At 40.5% G+C, this 11,374-nt stretch overlaps 2 protein-coding genes across 6 annotated transcripts in view; both read right to left on the reverse strand.

Annotated features, from left to right (window-relative positions):
• The window catches only part of pacs2 (phosphofurin acidic cluster sorting protein 2), a 42,286-nt gene extending 41,635 nt beyond the window's left edge, over nt 1-651 (reverse strand). For all 5 annotated transcript variants that reach the window (XM_077537870.1, XM_077537873.1, XM_077537871.1 and 2 more), the window contains exon 1: nt 264-651. In XM_077537870.1, the coding sequence (XP_077393996.1) occupies nt 264-382 (119 nt within the window). In that variant the 5' untranslated portion in view covers nt 383-651. The remainder of the gene's footprint in view (nt 1-263) is intronic.
• Nucleotides 652-1,547: 896 nt separating this feature from the next.
• Nucleotides 1,548-8,993, reverse strand: srsf5a (serine and arginine rich splicing factor 5a). Its single transcript, XM_077537874.1, has 8 exons — nt 8,848-8,993; nt 7,186-7,314; nt 6,932-7,002; nt 6,724-6,843; nt 5,116-5,185; nt 2,665-2,738; nt 2,427-2,531; nt 1,548-2,325 (listed from the first exon to the last, which is right to left on the reverse strand). The coding sequence occupies exons 2-8, from the start codon at nt 7,309-7,311 to the stop codon at nt 1,980-1,982; spliced, it is 912 nt and encodes a 303-aa protein (XP_077394000.1). The 5' UTR covers nt 7,312-7,314; nt 8,848-8,993; the 3' UTR covers nt 1,548-1,979.
• Nucleotides 8,994-11,374: the final 2,381 nt, after the last annotated feature.

The following is an 11,374-nucleotide window of genomic DNA, read 5'->3' on the forward strand; positions in this document are numbered from 1 at the left end:
TTTGTTTGAGCTACATCATTTAAAAAAATATATGGATTGGGCGTTTTGGGTTTTTTTGAGCATCCCTCCCTCCATCACAACACATCACTGCACTGACTGCAGGCGGCCCAGGCGCCCCGAGTCTCAAGCCCGGCCCGGGTACCCCCCGCAGCAACCCTGCGTGGCAATTGTGTCGTCGATGCCACCGCCCGGGCAGTGGCTGCATTGGTTAAAGTTTTAAAAGAACGCCGCATGCATGCGGGAGGGCGCAGCGTCGGTCTTACCTCGGGATGCAGTTCGGGGACGAGCCGTCGATTTCCCACGTTGCGAACAAATTCATCGGCACTGGTCTGTTGAGAGCCCCACTGCCGGGGAAGCTCAGCCGGCCACTTCTCTCCGCCATGGTGCCCGGGTCGCGTTCGTGCACGCCGGCTCAAGTGTTGGAAGCGAGGCGTCCCTCGGTCACGCTAGTGCGACGGTCGAGGACGAGCCTCGGTGTCTCTCCGCCCCAGCCCCTCGTCGCTCAGCTCGGCTTGGTGGAGGTGTGGTTGCCGGTGTGGTGGTAAGGGCGGGGTGGGGGTGAGGGAAGCCAAGCCCGCTGAGAAGCGAGTGACCGCGGGGCTTGTTGTGCCCACCACGCTGCTCCTCGTCCCGCATATGAGGGCCGATTAGTGGTGCACATGCAGAGGGGAGGGGCGGAGCTGGAACAGACGTTTATTTTTATTTTTTTATTTTTTTTTTAAGGGAGAAATAAAATAGATGTTATGGATATTATTGTATCTGGAATGGAATGTGACATACATAAAAAAGGGACACACAAATATGGGGGCATCTTAAAATGGATGATTTTCTACCAATTTGCATTGTTGATTGACTTTTAGATTATTTTTAATTCATTTTAATCACATAAACATATGCCCCTTTAAGACAAAACTGAACTCTAAATAATACCACGGGGCCTCTCCAAAGTCAACGAAAACTGATTTTTCACTAATTTATATTGCCTTTTAAAATTATTTCAATTCAATGTTATTCATTGCCTTCGTACTTGTTCCCTGGGCAACATTTGACCCACATTCACTTGTTTACTTATCAGGTTGATAACTCCTTAAGTTGAGCTCAGGTTACTGTGCACGAAGGAAAATAAATGTCCACTTGTTTTCCAGTACAATTTTCAATGTTTTACTCATTAAAATTCACTTTACTCAGCTAATGAAAATGTATATGAAAACAGTGCCCAAAAATCGACGTTACAATGCCCCCAAAAGTGTACATGACAAGTATTAGAATACCAAGAAACTAGATTTTAATTTTTTTTGTTTTTAAACCATACTTGGTTTCTGAAGAGATGAGTCAGTATTTAGCATTAAGGTTACCAGGGAGCGTAGGATGGACTTTTTAGGGATTAACATCACATGGAATCCGCTTAACTTTAAGAATCATTAAAAACAAAGATGGCGCCCATATTTTTGCTTTTTAAAACCATCTTAACCTGCACACAGCATCATGAATCAACTCGGAAGGCATCTGCAGTTGTTTGGAAAAGGTACGATGATCAATCACACGACTCAATTTGTGAAAGGTTTATTTAGACACACAAATAATGTGAGGCAATACACACAAAAAAACGTTGCTCATTTTGCCATCACAAGAAAGTGAGTTTTATTTTGAATGAACAAAATGGCTGATTAGAAATCGTGCATGTAATAACGTCCTGACGATACGTCAAAAAGAGTCCAATGAAATGCATCTTGTTCAAAGATGAGGGCAGTGAATGCAAATCAAACGATGGTGCCTGCACTGCAATAAGCACACTCGCTCTGATGCAAATATTATGGATCAGTTCAAATTATACAAAGGGGCACAAACATATTAGAAAAAAAAAAAATCTTGTGGAAGCACATCCAAAATAACTAAGAATGACAAAAAATAAAAACGCTAAAGAAGCCATCCCATCGTAGAATTCAACAAGGACAATCATGTACACGACTTTTTGCCTCTCAATGCTTGCTCTCCGCAGACGCCGAGCGGGATCGCGAGCGGGACCTGGAGCGGGAGCGCGACTGGTTGTTCTGCGCGGGGGCCGGGGAACGGGATCGGGAGCGGGGGGAGCGGGAGCGGGACTTGGATCGAGACTTGGAGCGGGATTTAGAGCGAGACTTGGAACGGGAGGGGGAGCGGTCGCCAGCTTTGGGGCCGCCGCTGCCGCCGCTTGCCGCCTTCTTTTCCGGGGTGCGGCTGGGCGTGCGCGAGCGGCTGCGGCTCCTGGAACGGTTGCGGCTGCGGGAGCGGCTGCGCGAGTAGCTGCGGCTGCGGGAACGGGAGCGAGAACGGCTCCGGCTGTGTCTGGAGGGGTGAGAAGAAGATCGAGGGATTCAGAGATGGATCCTGATTCCCCACCCAGAATTTTTATTTTTTTTTAAACTAAGCTTCCAGTCTTAACTCACCCGCGACTGTCTTCAAAGATCTTAATCTTGCGTCCGTTCAGCTCGGTGCCGTCCAGCTTGGAGATGGCGTTCTTCATATCGCTTCGGGATGCGAACTCAACAACCCTGCGGACCAACCCCGAGAGAAATGAGTCAGATTTTGTGTTTGACAGGGAGGAGAAAAAAAAAAAAAAAAAAAAAAAAAAAAAAAAAAAAAAAAGGGGGGGGGGGGGGGCTAACCCGGCACCAGACAGCTCACCCTTCGTTTTTGTTGGGCCTGTGTGCGTCAACAAAGGTCACTTCTCCAGCTTTTCTCATCAGGTCTTTGAGGTCCTGCGTGAAAGCACGAGTTAGAACAAGAGCAGTGCAAGGCGGCCCCCTGAGGAACCGGAGTTTTGTTCACACCTAGAGGGGAGAGACATGAGCACACAGCAACAAAAGCAACACACACTCTCACTGGCTAGTCTAGTGTGCACGCTAGTTATGTTGTAGACTAACAAAAAATTAAGTTATAGCTACTTTCGAAATGGAAAGGTCACTATAACAGACCCTTTTCCACCGTGCAGTACCTTCTTGGCACACTGGGGAGGGGAGGGGGGGTTATGATTGCTTGACGAGGCAAGATGGCCGACAAAACACAGCGAGTCGCTCATTGACTGAGCAGCTTTGTCCAGTCATTGGGGGGGTGTTGGGAACACTACACGAGCCCTGTTAACTGGGGCTTCAGTATTGAATATGATAAAGTTGTCTGGTGTGGCATGGATTAATCTTCAGTTTCTCCAGCCAGTACCTCACAGTGGAAATGGGCTGTGTGACTTTTTGGGTGCAAAATATATGGTTGGAATTTAACAAAAAATAAATAAAAAATTAAGCTCTCCGCAGTTTAAAAATAAAATAAAATAGGGAAAATAATAATAATAATACACTTTAAGGGCCTTATTACCCATTAGCTTTAGCCACTGACGATTGAGTGACGCCACAGCTAGTTATTAAGTTTTGGCCTATCATGTGGTGTTGAAGTTTTTCTATAGTGCAGGGGCGGGCAAAAATAATCTAGCCCACTGAGCATTTACATCATCTAGAGCAGGGGTCACCAACATGGTGCCCATGGCCACCAGGTAGTCTAGAGCTGTCAAAAGTTAAATCGACAAGTAATCATTACCAAATTAATCAACAACTGTTTTAATAAGTGAGTAATCATTCTGAGCCATTTTTTTTTTTTTTTACTTAAAATTGTCCAAATCCTGATTTCAGCATATCAACATTAATTGTTCACTGATTTCTGTCATCCTCGATGAAAGAAGACTGATTATCTTCTGTGTTTAATCACAATAAGACATTTGCAAACCCGTTTTATTTTGAAAACAATGACCGAACCGGTAACATAGTAAAGTATCAATCCACCCTTAAAAAATAAATAAAAATAAATAAATAAATAAAAATCACTATATGAATACTAAGTACAAAATAAAAACCTCAAAACACTTTCGTAATACTCTTTAATGCAAAATAATCCGCTGAGTCGATTGAATAATCCATTCTAAAAATATTCGATAGTGACAGCACTAAATTCATTACCATTTAATTCAAGGTCTCACTTTCAAAAAAAAAGGTCGGCGACCCCTGACTTAGAGTCATGTTTGCTGCATCAACGTAGCTGCAGCCTCTTAAAAATCGGTTAGTCAAAACGTATTTACTCATTTCATTATCTCAAGCTACACGGGGGCTGACTGCACCATTATAAAATGTAAGTTTTAACACTTTGCCAAGTCATCTGTACGTTTAAAAAAAAAATAAAAAATCAAATGGGCAAAAATCAATTTGCCCACCCCTGACAATGCTCTGGCTGTACACTGTAAAGAACTTGCATCAGTGGTAACCGCTACAAACAAACAAAAAGATAATAACACAAATCACATGAGTTGTATTGCTACTTACCGTGTCCATTACCAGGAAGACATTAGCATAGCGCCACGTGTCCAAATAGCAAATGGGAACCAATGCAGTGTTAAGCCCTCGAGAAACGACCTCGACCTCCAGGCCTCCACAAGTACGGAACCACCAGAGAGCAAGAAGTAGCAGTGGGAGGGAGGGGGGCACTCAACACCCCGTCACAGCAACAGAAAAACACCCCCCAAAGAGGGGGCGGCTTGTGGCCCTCCGGCAGATTTGAGAGGGCGTTACAGCAGTCGGGGATGCCAGCCCACAGAACCTCCAGACCGGCCTTACGGACCTCCTAAGGCTACCGTATCCTGCGCTAGACCACTTTCGCCCGCTACCGGGGCCCAGCCAAGACTTTAGACCGGCGGCAACTGCGTGTAAGGAGAGGCACCAAATGGACACTATTCAGAAACACAACCAGGAGAGAGGGCACTACACACTTGTGAGCCCTCCGGGGAGGGTGTGCGTTGGCCGCGTTGTTTTTTTTTTTTACACAAGCTTGCATCTATACTAGGCTGTTGATTACACTACTAGACTCAAACAGCAGTTAGCTGCTGCGTTTTTTACTCTTGCTCTCTCTGGGAGAAGAAAAAGGGAAAAAAAGTGCATTGTTTGGCCAATTGGCTAAGGGGACCCATATTGGACCTGGCCCCGTTGCTAAAATGTTGCATCAATTTGGGAAATAAATAATAATCTAGTTGTATAAAATCTAAACGTACTTAAACAATGGAGTGTTTGGAATGAGCACAAAGGCCAAGACTGGTCTTACCTGCCAGCTGATACGTGACGACAGGTTCTCCACTATTAACCGGTGGTCCGTGCGCACCGGAGGTCCATACCTGCACAGACGCACGCGACAAAAAATGAGCATGTTGCTGCCATGACATCTGGTAACACAAAAAAAATAAAATTGACATGCTGCATGTGCTCCTACTAGTCTAAACATAACAGGATAATTTTGCATTTGTGGAATATGAGTTACGCAGCAAGACTTGCCCTTTTTTTAACCATCTCAGGGGGTGGCCATTTTGCCACCAACTCAATAGGACATTATAGTTGCTCGAGGCTCAGGTAACAACCAATCAGAGCTCCGCTTCAGATGAAGCATATTTTTTTTCTTACGGTGTGAACATTCTGCTTTTTAACCATTTCTCGTTGGCTTGCCATCATTGCGCCAACTTACTCCTACACGATGTGGGAAATTGATCCTGCTAAATTTAAAGGCAGCCGTTTTACAGCAAACTTTTTCATAATCAAATTGAGTGCTTGTTTCACAGCTAGGGCTGGGTAATGCATTGCATTAATTCTATTAACCTTCATTTTAAAAATCGAATCGTTGAAAATTTGCTAAATCGCGAAAGAGTTTTGTCTTCTGGATTATTAAAAGTTGTTTTTGTTTAGTTCTAGGGGTGTGAATTGCCTAGTACCTGACGATTCGATTCGTATCACGATTCACAGGTCACGATTCGATACCGATTAATCCCGATACGAATTTATAAGTCGATTGTTGCGATTTTTTTTCATTCAAATTTAGAAAATACTAATCAGTAAGCTTGTAGAGTGTAAGATTTATATGAAAATTTATTTATCTGAAATTTCAGTCTTATAGAGGTTGTAATCTGTTTCATGTTTGAACAGCATTAAAATAAAATATTAAGGCTTAATGTTCCGTTCATATAACATTCTTCCATGCTCAAGGTGTGAATCCTAACCCGAAGTCAGACGTTTTGTTGAATATTTTTCCATTAAAAATGGAAGATTAAAAATCGATTCACACACACACACACACACACAAAAAAAAGGCAATGATGATAAGACGTTGAATCAGTAAGACTACCGAATGAACAATTCTGAGCTCTTTATATATAAAAAAAAAAAAATAATAAAAAAAAATCGATTTTTTTTTTATTGAATCGATTCGAGAATCGCGCGATGTAGTATCGCCGAATCGGTTTTTTTTTAACACCCCTATTTAGTTCTATCCAAATGGGTTTGTGATTTGAAATTTTGCCCAATGCTGAAGACATGTTTACACTAGTTACCAACCACTTGATTGTGGCATTTAAAGCACAAACAATGAATGTTAAGGGTATGTTGAAACCGATTTAGAATCAGTATACATTATTGTTGTCCGAACATTCTGCAGAGAAATTATTTTTGAATGAATTAAACCTTTAATACCTTTAAATTTATTATTTTTTTTATTAAAATCATAATCGTCCTGAATGACTGGGGAGGGGCGAGAGAGAGAGATTGAAATCGCCCATGCCCTAGTTTCAGCCATATTTATATAAAAAAATAAAATAAAAAAAAAACACCTTTCTGTACACTTTCAAATATTTTACGACACTGAATTATTCAAGAAGCCCTCATGTACCTGGAGCCACTACTGCGCGATTGCCGATACCCACTAAAGCCTCCCATTCTGGAGCTGCTGCCTCCGCCACTGCCCATGACCCCCCTTCCTCTCCTGGAGCGAGCGTGCTCGATGGTGACCCTGCAACAAACGAGGGGGGAGGGAAAAGTCCACGTGAGCGGCAAATAAAGCAAACCTGCATGTGAACTTTGGACAGCGAAGACCTCACCTTTCACTACACAGTTCTTTGCCATTTAGTTCGTACACAGCGTCATCTGCATCTCTGTGATCATCAAACTCCTGGGGGAGAGAAAAAATAAATAAAAAGTTAGATTTTTTTTTCCCTCACAAAGATAAGATTTAAAAGCATTTCTCCCCTTCGCTTATAGAAAAATACAACTGCAATGATATTTTGTTTAAAATTTCTCTCCTGGACATAAAAACTTCAAGAAAGTTTTGGCGCAAATGGCCGGCGAGGCTGACCACAAATCCGAATCCATTCTTCAAGTTGATTTCACGGATCCGTCCGAACCCCTTGAAGAACTTCTCCACGTCCCTCTCTCTGGCGTGCGGGCTCAGGCGGCCGATGAAGACTCGACTGCCACTCATGATCTGTTGAAACAATAATAAGACACACAAAAATAAATCAAACCACATTGTGACAATTACAAAACTACCGAGTGAATATAGGTCAGAGGTGGGCAAATTTGTGTTGCGCACCCCGTATTTACGGAAGTTCCAGTTGGATTTGAAACTTCCCCAATTTTTAACCCAATAGATTTTATCAAAACAAACCCAACATTCAATAATGAAAATGCCGTTAGCTGCAGCACTAATATGGAAAAAAATCTGGTCTAACTTAAATATAACTTATATATATATTAGGGGTGTTAAAAAAATCGATTCGGCGATATATCGCGATACTACATCGAGCGATTCTCGAATCGATTCAATAATCGGCAGAATCGATTTTTTTTTTTTTTTTTTTTTTTTAGGATTCACACCTTGAGCATGGAAGAATGTTATATGAACAGAACTTTAAGCCTTAATATTTTATTTTAATGCTGTTCAAACATGAAACAGATTACAACCTCTATAAGACTGAAATTTCAGATAAATAAATGATACATTTTCATATAAATCTTACACTCTACAAGCTTACTGATTAGTATTTTCTAAATTTGAATGAAAAAAAATCGCAACAATCGACTTATAAATTCGTATCGGGATTAATCGAATCGAATCGTGACCTGTGAATCGTGATACGAATCGAATCGTCAGGTACTAGGCAATTCACACCCCTAATAAATATATATATATATATATATATATATATATATATATATATATATATATATATATATATATATATATATATATATATATATATATATATATATGTGTGTGTGTGTGTGTGTGTGTGTGTGTGTGTGTGTGTGTGTGTATATATATATATATATATATATATATATATACACACATTATGAAATATGAATATAAATCTATAAAGAAAAGTCAGACTAGGAAAGCAACTGTGGTCAGAAATGGAACGAAAATCCACGTGATTCTACCAGTTTGACTACACTACTGTCTGTGTTTAGCAACCACTGTGCCGAACATGCATAAATGTTTTAACTGACTGTGGGGCATTCATTACTGAAAATTGAGCAATGGACCATAAACTCCCCTATCAAATGGTGCCGACATCATACACGCAATGCAATACCTAACTTAATCTATATTTCTCAAGTTTTCTTCGACTCAAACGTACAATTCGATGGTACATTCAAAGTCCAACACAACAGAAACCATTCGAGGGCCTGGCTGATCCTTAACTACAACCACATCGGAATGATTCTGCCCAAATAAACGCGGCTGCAGTTGTAATTCATGCCAAAACTACAGCAAGCATTTAACATGTGAACGATTACTGGACTAAAAGGCTAGCGAATATTAACGGTTATATTATTTTTAGTGAAAGAATGGATTGCTAATTTCTAGTTTGCCACGATGTCGGTTAGCCACAGCGAGCTAACAAGCGTTTAGCGAAGGAAACCAATCCATTTGTGGCCAATTTCGGACAACGCATTACATAACTAAGGAGCTCATTTTTATGTCAAACGTGTTTTTGCGCCGGGTTCTCACCTCTGTTTGGCCTGGGAACGTCTGCGGTTGAACTCAAGTCGTTTCAAGGCCTCTGCTGCTTTTCGCTTCTGCCTCACCTTCGTTCGACTGCCTGAAAATGGTCAAAATGGCGGAACGGGAAACTGGCTGGGGGAGTTGATGTTTTGAGTCCCACTCGAATTCTAGGGGGCGGACGCGCCTTACTGAAATATGATTGGCTGCTGTACCGCTCTGCTGGAAAATGATTGGCTGCTGCGTCTATTTAATCACGTACTGCTCTATCCAGGCGGGAAATACTTGAATGTGGAGGCGTTTTTTTTTGTTGTTTTTTTATAAAAAAAAATAAATAAATGCCACTTATTCTAAGCCGAACCAATTTGCTTTGTTTTATTTTGTACAAATGTGATACATATTTGGAATCGCCATTTTCGAAGCCTAGAATTCACGATACTCTATGGCCTGGATCCACCAGCCAATCTATTGCAGTGGGGCGTGTCCGGCCTGGAACTCAGTCAAGATAACGCTACCACTAGAGGGAGCTCACGTACCAATTTTAGGACAGTACGGTTGAGACTGCCAAGATTCCAAAATGAATTGTTTGATTTATAGAGCTTAAAGAGATACTTGACTCAATTAGACTTTTTCAGCAGTAAAAAGGTTAATATTTTGTATATAATTTATGTGGTAACTTCAGGATTTTAGTTTCAGTTTACTGAACAACCCCAGAAGACAGGTGAACCATGATTGGTCGTTACCTACTTCCTCAGCACGGGTGATGTCATCATCAGTCGACAGCAAGAGGAAAAACATTTTTCAAAGGTATTATTAATTGTACATGAGTAATAATGAAGTTAAATTAATTCTGAACAAAATATGAATTTTCACCGCTAAAAACAGTTCAATGAGTCAAGTATCCCTTACACAAAGTTTTTATTTTTTATTTTTAAATTAATGAATGCTACATATATAGACCAATCATATACAAACATATATATATTATACGTGTCATTGATACACATGCAGTGTGTCAGTCAGGAAAAGCCTACTAGAACACCTGAACTTTATTTTTTAATCAATCTGAGGCAGGTGTGTGCTGAATGCCATTAAACAGGAGTTCAAATGTGATTGGTTAACTCTGAACACAGTTCTAAGAGGGTATGAACACTGGTGCAACCATATAATCTCAATTGTTTCTTTTTATTTACCCTCTCTGATATGTTTTCTTCCCCCCAATTGAGTTGTACAGATTTAAGATCATATTAATAATGTATACATTTAATATGTCTTCTTTCACAACAAAAAAAAAAAACGGCGTTTGAAAGTGGTGAGTCACTGTTGAGACATTCAAGCACGAGCAACAGCAGGTCCACACACGAGGACGGCATCACTCCAGAGTCCAGACCGCAACAAAAGAACAAGACTTGCTGTAACGGAAAAACAAAACAAAACAACACTTAAAAAGCACTTGCGCGTAAGAAGGAAAGAAACAATCACAAAAGGTTCCACATGTTCAAAAGGCAGGAAGGAACTGGATTCGTCCGCACAAAAGCGTTCCCGTTAGCGAGGCCCCGAGGGAACCTCTTTAGACGCCATCCAAGGTGTTTCTGAACTGAAGCATCAAATCAAGTCTTTTTTTGTTTTGTTTTGTGTGTTACTCTGCTGACGCAACGTTCGGCCCTGGAAAAGAGACAAATGCAGCTGGGCAAAATATGTCATGTGCTTACCATAATCTGGAACATCACGGCTCTTTACAGGGGAACTGTTCAAGAAAGAATTATAGTAACATCTGATATTTTTGCAGAAGAATTCAACAAAATAATTAATCAGCATGTTGAATCAAAATCAATATGTGTTGCAGAGTGAAGTGACTTTGAAGCTACAGTAGCGAGTTGCCTGCTAAATACGGCACGTCATTTCGAATAAGTACCACCTCAAAGAATTCCACCATCATGAACAACAATAAAATACGGTAGCATAGTTGGCCAAGGTCTTCATCAAAAACAAGTCAAGTTTTACATTTACTCTTATTGTAAGCCACTGTAATAATATGCACCGTTTGAACATCATCACTGTGCTTACCACAAAGTGTCAGACAGGCCCTCTTTGCTCCTGGTATTTAAATCACGTCTATTTACAAACAGCAAACTGGCATGATTCTGTTGATATCATTTTATTTTATGTTATGTGATTTGTAACTATGTTTCCTGTTTTTATGTGCAGCACTTTAGTTTCCCCTGTAGATTTTTCAATGTACTACACAAAGTTGAGTTGATAATTTTCGGAAGAAAAAAAAAAAAAAGAGACTTAAATAATTCTTCAAATAAAACGTACATTAGTTTTACTTTTTTCCCCTTTAAAAAAAATAGACAGTTATTCTCGTAAAATGAAAATGTTTTCCTAAAATGACATATTAATCCTTATTAGCTATATAAAAAAAAAAAAAGAAAAATCCCATAAAATATTTTTTCCCCTCAGAATTAATGTTATCATCATAGGATTACAACTTTTTCCAGCTTGTTTCTTGTAATATTACAACTTCCAGTTGAAA

Source organism: Festucalex cinctus, chromosome 12 (genome assembly GCF_051991245.1).
Source record: "Festucalex cinctus isolate MCC-2025b chromosome 12, RoL_Fcin_1.0, whole genome shotgun sequence".
In the NCBI taxonomy this organism is placed as follows: domain Eukaryota; kingdom Metazoa; phylum Chordata; class Actinopteri; order Syngnathiformes; family Syngnathidae; genus Festucalex; species Festucalex cinctus.